This window comes from Pseudochaenichthys georgianus, unplaced genomic scaffold (assembly GCF_902827115.2).
Source record: "Pseudochaenichthys georgianus unplaced genomic scaffold, fPseGeo1.2 scaffold_514_arrow_ctg1, whole genome shotgun sequence".
NCBI lineage: Eukaryota > Metazoa > Chordata > Actinopteri > Perciformes > Channichthyidae > Pseudochaenichthys > Pseudochaenichthys georgianus.
In genome coordinates this window covers 133529-146970 of record NW_027263075.1, presented here as the reverse complement: position 1 = coordinate 146970, position 13442 = coordinate 133529, and the positions used below count along the sequence as shown (strand labels likewise).

General features: G+C 45.7%; 1 protein-coding gene across 1 annotated transcript in view; it reads right to left on the bottom strand.

Annotated features, from left to right (window-relative positions):
- The window catches only part of LOC117442973 (unconventional myosin-VIIa-like), a 90981-nt gene that overhangs the window by 45772 nt on the left and 31767 nt on the right, over nucleotides 1-13442 (bottom strand). The window contains exons 16-18 of the mRNA XM_034078934.1: nucleotides 8386-8523; nucleotides 7748-7906; nucleotides 6361-6453 (exon numbers count right to left, since the gene is read on the bottom strand). Coding sequence (XP_033934825.1) covers nucleotides 6361-6453; nucleotides 7748-7906; nucleotides 8386-8523 — 390 coding nt within the window. The remainder of the gene's footprint in view (nucleotides 1-6360; nucleotides 6454-7747; nucleotides 7907-8385; nucleotides 8524-13442) is intronic.

The window sequence follows — 13442 nt, the reverse complement described above, 5'->3', positions numbered from 1 at the left end:
TGGGAGAAACCTCAGGGAGAGCCACAGAGGAGGGATCCCTCTCCCAGGACGGACAGACGTGCAATAGATGCCGTGTGTAAATTGAAAAGATAATACATTTGCAACATAGGTAAACCAGGACAACACGGAGGAAAAGGCACCGACAAACTGCATGATATGCTTTTCAATGTTTATTGAATTCCATGTATTTGCAATGGATGTTCCTGAAACAACACATTTAACATCATCATTATCATCATATGCTGCTAGTCCTGCTGCTGCTGCTCGTCCTTTGATAGTCACCTGTCGGTCTCCTGTCCTTTCTGAAAGCCATAACGATGACATTAGTCATTTAGATAACTTGCGTCCTCAATTACCAGGGGATTACTGAAACTACCATGAATTCAAGAAAATGGTAGAAATGAATCCAATCTGAATTTTAAAGCATTACTTTAGATCCCCTCCCTCTAAATGTATCAATAAACATTAGAAAGTGATGCTCCTGACCAGTGGCGTAGTCAGGAATTATTGTGTGGGTGGGCCTGGAGAAATGTAGGTGGGCCAGGGGGAGACATATTAAGCGTGGGGTCTGAGCTGAAACTTCATTAATGATTTTTTAATGCACTAATAGAACATAAGCATAAATTAGCAGTGAAAACAAAAAACATAGGCACGGCGGCCTCAGAATGTGTGTAGAACTGACATCCACATAGGGATGGGTATCGTTAAGGCTTTAACGGTACTACTACTTTAATAGATAGCGCTTATGCTTATGCTCCAGGTTCGGTACCAACCACATCATAAAGTACGCGGACGATACAGCAGTGGTGGGACTCATCAGGGACAACAAGGAACAGGCCTACAGGGAGGAGGTGAAACATCTGACAGACTGGTGTAACACCAACAACCTGATCCTGAATGTCGATAAAACAAAAGAGATCATTGTCGACTTCAGGAACAAAAAGCACCGTCACCCACCTCTCCACATCAACGGCACAGCAGTGAAGACTACAGCCAGCACCAAGTTCCTGGGGTGCATATCACGAGCAGTCTGACCTGGTCCACTCACACTACATCACTATTTAAGAAGGCACAGCAGCGCCTACACTTCCTGCACAGCTCCCCCCTCCCATCCTCACCACGTTCTACAGAGGAACCATAGAGAGCGTGCTGACCATCTCCATCTGGTCGAGAGACTGCAACGCCAAAGACTGGAAGTCTCTGCAGAGAGTGGTCAGGACAGCAGAGAAGATCATCTGAGTTTCTCTCCCTCCCATCAGAGACACCGCTCAGAAACGCTGCCTGACAAAAGCCCAGAACGTTTTAAAGCCCCCACTCGTCCTCACCATGCTCTGTTCTCCCTGCTGCCCTCCGGCAAGAGGCTCCGCAGCATTAAGAGCAGAACAGCAGATTCTGCAATACCTTTTCCCCCAAGCCATCAGACTGCTGAACAGCAAGCAGACCAGTAACATAAAGATTACATTGCGCTGTGTAAAGAGCACATATTTGTTATATAGTATGTCTATTTTATTTATATGTATAGTAAGTCTTTATATTTTAAATGCACACTTTATCTTTAATTTTATCAGCACCACGTCACTATTATTTATTTATATGTACAATTTTAGCAAGTTGTTATATTGTCCTGTTCCTGTAAGCCAGTACAACGACATGTCGTTGTAATAGTACACTCTGCGTCTCGTTGAAATGACAATAAAGTATGTCTATGTCTTATCGATCCGGTCCTTTAACATTACTTTTATCGGTTATTTTGGAGAAAAAAATAAGGTAAACTAACTAAACAAATTCTGAACAAAACTAACATTGCTTTTTATTTAAATTAAATACATAATATTTCACATCAAAAGAAACAAAAATGTTTTAACAAATCGTATTAAATAATGTGATGACAGAACTGTAAACAGAATAGCTGAAACTTTAACAAACTAAATAACTCAGTTACCTCTAATCATAACCCATGTTTGTATAATGTAGTTAACTCGGTGTGTTGCTGCTAGCATACAGAACACCTGACGTGGAAACGTTACTCGTGGATGGAGCTACAGAGCTGCTAGAAAGACAGTGGAACCCGGTGCATTCCTCCGTCTGGATGTGGAGCACTTTTGCTAAATGTTTAGACACATTGCTCGTGTTACCGCCCTTACATGCTAAACTCTTATTGCACTTTTGGTAACGAGTATTGTCCCCATCGACACGGCTATAGTTTAACCACAGCTCGGAGCGCGTTCTCTCCGCCATCTCCTCCGTGTGTGTGTTGCTGCATGTAGCAGCTGCGTGTGTGTAAACTGCCCCGCCCCCTCTCACACAGACGGGGGATAGATCTCTTAAACGGAGTTGGCGACACTTAAACTGCAATGTAATGTTTGTGTAGCAATAATACATACAACATATATCGGGGGCACAGGTTGTTTATCCTTGACAGTCGCACAGTGGGCACACACTGAGTGTTTTCATATTCAGCAAATGTGTACACGCTAAACTGCAGACCTCAAGAAGAAATAATACTTTCATTCACTCACGGCAAAAGTTACTTTACTTACTATAAAAACTCACGGTAAAAAAATGCACTCCCTATTCCATTGTCATGAAGGTGGAATCTAACTATATCCAGAATAAGTGTTATTGGATCCAGGCTAGATGCTGTAAAGTTGGGCATTTTAACATGGGGGTCTATGGGAATTGCTCCTTTTTGCATCCATCCCCTGTCGGCCACTAGATGAACTGCAGTTTGTGGCACTTCCTTCTGGGCTTCCCGGCTCTGCGCTATGAAGCGCTGATTGGCTGTGGGTGGGCCAGACGTGCATGTGGGTGGGCCCAGGCCCACCCGGGCCCACCCACAGCTACGCCGCTGCTCCTGACTACCATACAAGTTTAAGAAGATAATATTGGTTTGAAAGAATTCAAAGCTATAAATAAACAGCAACAGGATCTTTAACCAAGGCACTGTTAGTAACATGTAAACTAGTTGTTCACACTAATCCTAATATTATCACTTAATATTAGCAAATTCGATTTTATTTTTTAAAACATATTGATGTAAATACATACACATATCAATTTGTTGTATACATATTGCAAATCAAAACCTTTATTCACTAATAATTAACAAAAATCGTAGTTCTATCTCCTGTTATCAATGCATTCACATTGCCCGCCATGGACTTCCAGGGAACGATCCTCGTCTCCATGAACCACGTGACGATAACCGTTTTTGGACTTCCGGTGTCGTAACTCTTCTATCTATATGGCGCTGATCTCGACCCCCTCCAATGTAAGCGTGACGTATTTGGTTCTTAGATCTTGCCGGGTTGCCGAGTGGGGCCAGACTCCAGCAAAGGTCAATTGTGTCTAGAGTGCGCCATCTAGTGGGATCAACTGAAATGCCGGGTATTGCAGGAAAAAGGCAAAATGTATGCGGTCTTTACTATAATTTGGACAATTTTGTACCAATATTCGGCAGGCCGGATTAAAAAGCCCAACGGGCCGTATATGACCCGTGGGCCATAGTTTTGCCCATGCCTGCTATAAAGGGATGTATCAGATTATACTTGTTTTACCCCCAATATCAAGGTGCATTCCTTTACATAAATGATAGCCCTTCTAATAGCTGCCAACATTTCAGTCTGGACAGAGTCTGTGAATATGTGATGGAAGTGAATTGTGATTCTGAAGTCAGGACATGCTGAACATGCTTTAATGTGACAGCTTTCCAGTTTGCTAACAGGACGCCGAAAAGAACAAACTGCTTCTATCTCTTCGTCCTGTGATCTGTCCATCCGTCCTGTAAGAGGAAGTGTGGGCACTGCCCTGCCTTCACCCCCTGCACTTTCAACTTCCTGTTCTGCTTCCTGTCCAGCCAAGCAGTAAGACCTGGTAGAGATAGCCAGAAATCTAATGGGTTTGTGTGAAAATACACATGACTTATCAACTCAAACTGGGGCTGTAATGTCTCCAATAACTTGTTTGCCTAGGTTCGCCCTGTTCAACAATGTTCCTTGTTATTGTATAAATTACACAAGTGTAATTATAACTTTTATAAAAACTGTAAATATCTGAAACTCTCTCGCATTGTTTTCTCCAGGGGAAGCTGTGCTGCATTGTCATACTGGAAATCTCTGTTAAAATGTGAATGCAGGAGACACACTGTGAAAACAAACTGCTGAGCCTAAACCATCATCAGCTGATGTTTTTATTTAACCCCTGGGGAAAAGTGACAGTGTGTTGTGTGTTCACGGCAACCAGCAACCAGTAATGCCCTGGCAATGACTTTAAGCCTCAGGACTACATCTGTCCTGACTGGGTGTGAACCTTTATATATACAGTCTATGGTGTGAACCCACTACACCCAATTTAGAAACACAGTTATTTTCTCAACCTCTTCTGTCTTGCATTAACTAAGGAGTATTGTTAGTGAACTACACACACACAGAAACACACACACAGACACACACACACACACACACACACACACACACACACGCACACACACGCACACACACACACACACACACACACACACACACGCACACACACACACACACACACACACACACGCACACACACACACACACACACACACACACACACACACACACACACACACACACAGAAACAGTGCTTCCGTCAGCAGGCATGTGAAGTGGGAACTCTGACAGCAGAGCCTCACTTTATTCCCAGCAGAGGAGCAGACTGAGGGTACAGATCCCTTGGTTTCACACTATGGATGCAGACTGAGGGTACAGATCACTTGGTTTCACACTATGGATGCAGACTGAGGGTACAGGTCACTTGGTTTCACACTATGGATGCAGACTGAGGGTACAGGTCACTTGGTTTCACACTATGGATGCAGACTGAGGGTACAGATCACTTGGTTTCACACTATGGATGCAGACTGAGGGTACAGGTCACTTGGTTTCACACTATGGATGCAGACTGAGGGTACAGATCCCTTGGTTTCACACTATGGATGCAGACTGAGGGTACAGATCACTTGGTTTCACACTATGGATGCAGACTGAGGGTACAGATCACTTGGTTTCACACTATGGATGCAGACTGAGGGTACAGATCACTTGGTTTCACACTATGGATGCAGACTGAGGGTACAGGTCACTTGGTTTCACACTATGGATGCAGACTGAGGGTACAGGTCACTTGGTTTCACACTATGGATGCAGACTGAGGGTACAGGTCACTTGGTTTCACACTATGGATGCAGACTGAGGGTACAGGTCACTTGGTTTCACACTATGGATGCAGACTGAGGGTACAGGTCACTTGGTTTCACACTATGGATGCAGACTGAGGGTACAGGTCACTTGGTTTCACACTATGGATGCAGACTGAGGGTACAGATCACTTGGTTTCACACTATGGATGCAGACTGAGGGTACAGGTCACTTGGTTTCACACTATGGATGCAGACTGAGGGTACAGGTCACTTGGTTTCACACTATGGATGCAGACTGAGGGTACAGGTCACTTGGTTTCACACTATGGATGCAGACTGAGGGTACAGGTCACTTGGTTTCACACTATGGATGCAGACTGAGGGTACAGATCACTTGGTTTCACACTATGGATGCAGACTGAGGGTACAGATCACTTGGTTTCACACTATGGATGCAGACTGAGGGTACAGGGGGAACAGGATAACCGAACAGGGGGAGTTTCAGATGGAAAGACGTCTATGGTCTACCAAAACTCACAACAGATATCCAAGGATTCATGCTGCATCGTGTCACTCTGCTGGTGTAAAGTAGTGAGGAATATTCTCTTGGCACACATCAAGCCCCCATTACACCCTGAGCGTGGTTTAAATGCCACAGCCAGCATGAGTATTGTTGCTGACCTTGTTGAATCCTCTTCTTATTTGCTACTTTCATTGGATATATCATTTTATCCTAAAAGGTTATTAATGGTATTTTCAACTTTATTGGAAAGTTGATTGCAATTCCGGTAACAGGAGTGAGAGAATATGACAAGTGTAAGAAGAGACCCCACTGGAGTGAAATTACCAGTATGACGTTCATCTTAATTTGAACTCAGAGATCCAACATCTATAAACTGAACTTCATCTCATGAAGATCAGATGAAGGACGGATGAAGGTTGACGAACATATACAACTGTGTTGATGACCATACTTGCATATTTTCCTTTTTAGTTTAAGGTCAGTTTGGATTTTCTTGTACCTTCCACTAAAATATGATGCAATCTGTATTTTCATGTGAAGTCTAAAAAGCAGAATTGTTGTCAAACAACTGATTAAAAAGATTAATAGAAGATATCTATAAAAGATAATCAAACAGGTGTTGTTCATCATATGACTGTGATGAGTAGAGCCACTGCAGCAGTACCTTGAGGAAGATCTTGGTCTTTCCCATCTGCCAGTCATCATCTCTGCCCAGCACAGCCTCTGCGATCCTCTGACACGTCCCCCGCAGGTCCTCCTGAGGGCCCACACAGAGGACAGGTTGGACACGCTGAACACCCCCTGCTCAGCTACAAGCTGTGTGAGGCTGAGAGCTGAAGGCAAACGCCAGCATGCTAACATTACTCACTAAAGCACAATATTAATCAAGCATTGAAGATATGCACTGTTAACCTCAAATAATGATACAAAAAGGAATACACATGTTTCCCCCATTTAAAGGCAAATCAGAGGACCCAAAACCTTATAATAATCAGAGGGCAAGTGTATCTCTAAAAGAGAAATAATAATGATAATAAAAAATAATTTTGACTTATTAACTGAATTCGATTTTTTATAAACACACACACACACACACGCACGCACGCACGCACGCACGCACGCACACACACACACACACACACACACACACACACACACACACACAGCAGCAGCAGGAAACATGTTGGGGTCCAAGGAAAACAGAGTGCTGTTGGGATTGTAGGAAAAAAGCATGTTGACCCAACGCAGTGTCACACATGGGGTGTAATCTGATGTGTTCCAGACTTTCCATAACACTGTATTAGGAGACACACACAAACACTCTCACACACACACACACACACACACACACACACACACACACACACACACACACACACACACACACACACACACACACCATCTCTCTCTCTCCTTCTTCTGGCTGATTTGGCCCCAGTTTTTCAAACCGATTGAATAATTCTGGATTCTAATTGGTGCGTCCGTGTTGACCTGAATATAAGACCACGCTGCTTACAGATGGCTTCAGTCCTTTGGAGCTCATCATCTGTGACAGCACTCAGTGTTGGCAGCGTGAGATATGACACGTTGGGTTTCTGCAGTCACACTTCGAATGTGTTTCCTCATCCGCTGCACACATGTATCTAACATGTCGTGCTGAAAACAACTCCACATCCAACAGTCCCTGGAGGAGTTGGTGTTGGTTCAGTCACCACGGTGACAAGCCATCCAGTGACCGTCGCCTGCTAAGGCTGATGTGAATTGGAGGTTTCTTCACCCCTGTTAGCTCACATAGAACGGAAGTGAACACGTGTTAGTGCTCCCTCCATTCAACAGAACCTCTGCTGATGTGAACGCATCCTGTGTGCTGCTCTATGAGATGAGCCACTTTCAGAACAATGGGTTGTGGAGTGAAAGTACCTTGAACAATTACATGACAAGCCTTCAGCAGATTAATTAACACACACACACACACACACACACACACACACACACACACACACACACACACACACACACACACACACACACACACCCCTGTAGTAGTCTACCTGTTTGTAGGCTGGTTTGACTCCGGGCATGAGCACCCGGTAACGGTCGACAAACTCCACGAAGGTGTAGCGTATGGGATATCCTGCACGGCGGATACGAATGGTCTCCATCATACCAGAGTACCTCAGCTGACGCACACACAGCTCCCTGTCAAACAACTACACACACACACACACACACACACACACACACACACACACACACACACACACACACACACACACACACACACACACACACACACACACACACACACACACACACACCCACACACAGACATCATAGAGTTTAACATGTTTTCCATCTGAATTGTGTCACTGTTAGTTGTGTGACTTGAATTGATTACTTAAATACCTGACCTCTTCATCGCGGCTGGATTGTGACTCTGTAGGAGTCATCATCATCATCATCATCATCATCATCATCATCATCATCATCATCATCATCATCATCATCATCATCATCATCATCATCATCATCATCACAGTACATTACGTTCTTATGGTTCCTAATGTGTTAACATTCTCTACCACATCACAATCAAACAACGATTTTAATTATAATACAGCAAACTAAAACCCTTAAAATCTGTTCCGTCATATTCTCTTGCATGTTAGTTCCATCCACAGATACTCACCATGGGCTTCTTGTACTCGTTGGGTTTGATGCAGCGAACGAAGAAAGGCTGACAGACGCTCAGAGTCCTCATCAGCAGCTCCAGAGATCTCTTAAACTGACTGCTGAGAGTGGGAGACCGCTTCCTGGTCTCTGCCCCCTACACACACACACACACACACACACACACACACACACACACACACACACACACACACACACAACACACACACACACACACCCACACACACACACACACACACACACACACACCCACACCCACACACACCACACACACCCACAACACACACACACACAACACACACACACACCCACACCCCCCCCACACCCACACACGCACACACACACACACACACACACACCCCCCACACACACACACACACACACACAACAACACAACCACACCCCCCCAACACACACCACACACACACACACACGCACACAACACACCCACGCACGCACACACACACACACCCCCCCCCACACACACACCACACACACACACACACACACACACACACACACACACACACACACACACACACACACGCCCCCCCCCCCCCCCACACACACACAACACACACACACACACACACACACACACACACACACACACACACACACACACACACACACAGTGTCAGTCAGAACAATGAGGACCCCTCTCTCTTCCTGAGCGCTGACATTGCCCTCTGTCCTCTCTCTGCCTCTAATAGAAGGTCCTTGTTTTGCTGACGCTGCAGTTTCAGAGTGAAATAAAAAGTGGTTCAAGAGCAGCAGCTGTCAATTATAAGTTGGGGTCAGGGGGTCACAGGTTCAAACCCCGCTGCAGTCAGCATGTCGTTGTGTCCCTGAGACCCTTCACCCCAAAGTGCTCCTGTGGGGAGGGTCCTCAGTGTTGAGTGTGTGAGTCGCTTTGGATAAAAGCGTCTTACAAGTGACTTGTCGTGATGAAATAAGTCACTTTATAAATACCACGGGAAATTCACCATTTTAAAGCAAAAATTAAAAAAAACATTTATTGGTTCAATGAAATACTCCCTGAATGTGTTTTACAATTTTAAACATGATGTTGGTATATTTCGGCTCCAAGAATGTGTGTGTTGCATTTTACTGTTGTATGTTGTGAGGTTGTGGTCATTTTAGCTCATTACTTTAAAAACAGTCTTTGTTCAGCTTTGTGCCGATGCATTACCATCTGATCCAAGAGGCTTTTAAAGTTCATTGAGCTTCAGAGAGAGGATACAACACATTCGAAACAAGCAGATCTGGTGATTCATGGTTTTCTGAATCTCTCAGATCAAAGACAATGCCGTGATGTAAAAAGCACAATATGTTCCTCTGTTGTGAGTTTCTATTATACAATTGCATAACAGTTAAAATACTCAGGTAAAGTGCAAACACTGGAATAGGATGGTGGTATTTAGTTCAACTTCCACCACCACAGAAACCTATTCTTAAATACTGCTGATTTAAATATCATAACCCCAGAGCCCAGAGCAGACCTTAGGATTCACTCCATTTTCATCAGTCTGCTGATAATAATAATAATAGATTTAATTTATTAGCGCTTTTACAGGTGCTCAAAGACGCTTTACAGATATAGTGAAAAGAAAAGAAAGGAACAACAAATAAATATATAGTTCAAGTCAAATAATACAAAAACAATCACACATTAAAAGCCAGATTGAAGAGGTGAGTTTTTGTAAGTGTTTTGAAGGTGGTGAGTGCAGTCTCTGATGGGTTGGGGAGTGAGTTCCAGAGGGAGGGGGCAGCGACGGAGAAGGCTCTGTCCCCTCAGGTCCGGAGGTCCGGAGCTTGATGCGGGAGATGATGGATAGGAGGTTGGCTTCTGATGAGCGGAGGCAGCGGGAAGGGGCGTGGTGGTGCAGCAGGTCTGTGAGGTAGGGGGGGGTGGTGGTGCAGCAGGTCTGTGAGGTAGGGGGGGTGTGGTGGTGCAGCAGGTCTGTGAGGTAGGGGGGGGTGTGGTGGTGCAGCAGGTCTGTGAGGTAGGGGGGGGGGTGTGGTGGTGCAGCAGGTCTGTGAGGTAGGTGGGGGGGTGTGGTGGTGCAGCAGGTCTGTGAGGTAGGGGGGGGTGTGGTGGTGCAGCAGGTCTGTGAGGTAGAGGGGGGGGTGTGGGGGTGCAGCAGGTCTGTGAGGTAGGGGGGGGTGGTGGTGCAGCAGGTCTGTGAGGTAGGGGGGGGTGGTGGTGCAGCAGGTCTGTGAGGTAGGGGGGGGTGTGGTGGTGCAGCAGGTCTGTGAGGTAGGGGGGGGCGTGGTGGTGCAGCAGGTCTGTGAGGTAGGGGGGGGGGGTGGTGGTGCAGCAGGTCTGTGAGGTAGGGGGGGGGTGTGGTGGTGCAGCAGGTCTGTGAGGTAGGGGGGGGTGTGTGGTGCAGCAGGTCTGTGAGGTAGGGGGGGGGGGTGGTGGTGCAGCAGGTCTGTGAGGTAGGGGGGGGGTGGTGGTGCAGCAGGTCTGTGAGGTAGGTGGGGGGGGTGTGGTGGTGCAGCAGGTCTGTGAGGTAGGTAGGGGGGGTGTGGTGGTGCAGCAGGTCTGTGAGGTAGGTGGGGGGGGTGTGGTGGTGCAGCAGGTCTGTGAGGTAGGTGGGGGGGGTGTGGTGGTGCAGCAGGTCTGTGAGGTAGGTAGGGGGGGGTGTGGTGGTGCAGCAGGTCTGTGAGGTAGGTAGGGGGGGTGTGGTGGTGCAGCAGGTCTGTGAGGTAGGGGGGGGTGGTGGTGCAGCAGGTCTGTGAGGTAGGTGGGGGGGGTGTGGTGGTGCAGCAGGTCTGTGAGGTAGGGGGGGGTGTGGTGGTGCAGCAGGTCTGTGAGGTAGGTAGGGGGGGTGTGGTGGTGCAGCAGGTCTGTGAGGTAGGGGGGGGGGGTGGTGCAGCAGGTCTGTGAGGTAGGTGGGGGGGGTGTGGTGGTGCAGCAGGTCTGTGAGGTAGGGGGGGTGTGGTGGTGCAGCAGGTCTGTGAGGTAGGTAGGGGGGGTGTGGTGGTGCAGCAGGTCTGTGAGGTAGAGGGGGGGGGTGGTGGTGCAGCAGGTCTGTGAGGTAGGGGGGGGGGTGTGGTGGTGCAGCAGGTCTGTGAGGTAGGGGGGGGGGGGGCTGATTGTTGAGGGCTTTGTGAGTAATCAGGAGGACTTTGAAGTTGATTCTTTGACGGACGGGGAGCCAGTGGAGGTTCTGGAGGACGGAGTGATGTGGTCTCGGGAGCGGGTGTGGGAGAGGAGGCGGGCAGCAGAGTTCTGGATATGTTGGAGTTTATTGAGGAGGTTGGATGGTATGCCGTAGACTCTAGAGGATGCTATTGCAGTAGTGGAGTCGTGAAGTGATGAATGCATGAATCAGGGTCTCAGCAGCGGAGGAGGAGGAGAGTGATGGCGGAGGCGGGCACTGCTTTGAGGTGGAAAAAGGCGGTCCTGGTGATGTGATTGATGCGGTGCTGGTGTGATATGGCACCGGCATGTTATAAGCCTTGGATGTTAATCCATGTGTTGATTAAGGCAGTCTCTTTGAAGTTGTGCGTGAGACTGTCTCGTACCCCGTCCCCTCACACCCCTGCCTCTCTCCCCTTTCTCTCCCCCTTCCTGTCACACCCCCCTTCCTTTGGCTATGAGGCCAGAAGATAGTGGGGGTGGAGTTAGTTTTAAAAAGAAATGCGTGCAGACTAAATAAGAAGCCAGTCATTTCCACTCATCAAGTCACCTTTCCAAAAAGAAAAATGGCCAAGAGACGCATCGATATGGGTTTAATCAGCGAGACGCCTGTGACAACGTACCGCCATCCGTCGGGAGCGCCAGTCAAGAAACGGATGCAGTATCTGTGCCGGGTTCAGACCCTCCGTCTGAGGCTCTCCATGAACAATGGAGTCTGGATGTGTGAGACTGTCTCCCCCCGCACACCCCTTTCTCTCCCCCCTCCTGTCACCCCCTGATTTAGCTGTTATCCTATGCCAGAAAGATAGGGGGGGTGGAGTTAGTTTTAAAAAGAAATACGCTCAAACTAAATAAAAAGCCATTAATGTTCACTCACTAAGTCACCTAAAACCTTTATAGTCCTCTCTAAATTAGATTAGTTTTTTAATATGATTTGTGTTCATTAAAGATGTTCTTTTTTTAAGTTGTATGGCTTGTGAACTCATGTGTAATTACTTTATTAACTATAAGGAAGTCTCTTTTATGAAGAGGGGTAATAATAATTTAAAAGATCTGAATGACCCCCTGATCTTGTATTTTTAATGTTTAATTACTTCACACAACTTTAAAAGCCTCTATGAAGTTGTTGTTAACCAAGGATGTTCTTTTTGAAATGGTATGACTTGTGAACTGGATGTTCTCTTAAGTTGTATGGCTTGTGAACTAATGTTTTAATTACTTTATTAACTACAAGGAAGTCTCTTTGAAGAAGGTAATAATAGTTTTAAGATCTTAATGCCCCCTTGATCATGTCTTTTTTATTGTTTAATTACGTTATTAACTATAAGGAAGATCCTCTCACAAAGGAACTGTAAGATACACGTTTATGTATGCAAAAAGTTTAAACTAAAAAAAATGAAATACTTTGTCTAAATAGATGTTATTTAAGAATGTGACTCGAAAAGGCAAGTTTGTGATTTTATCACTTTTTTACTGACACTTGGCAGATTTAGCTATTTTATCTCGTTGTCTTTCTCTTACTTTTGGATAGTTTTATGACAACTTTACAACTGGTAGAAAGTTAAGTACTTTTTCTGAACAGATTTTCTTTAAGACTCTTAAAGGCACTTTGGGATTTTAAGACAATCCAGTTTTCTGGAAATAACTTAAATGATTTTAGTTTTTTCTCCTACAAAGATACTTATAGTTACACTTTATTGGATGCAAAACTTTATAACTTGGTAAAATATTCATTGATTTGTAATGAATTGAGTTTCTTAAACAATCAGATGACTTTACTGATTTTAGTTTTTTCTGCAACCAAGATACTTTTAGATACAGTTTGTTGTCTGAACACTTTACAACTGGTAGAATGTCAATTACTTTGTAACAAATGTATTTTCTTAAAGACTGTGACTCTAAATGGC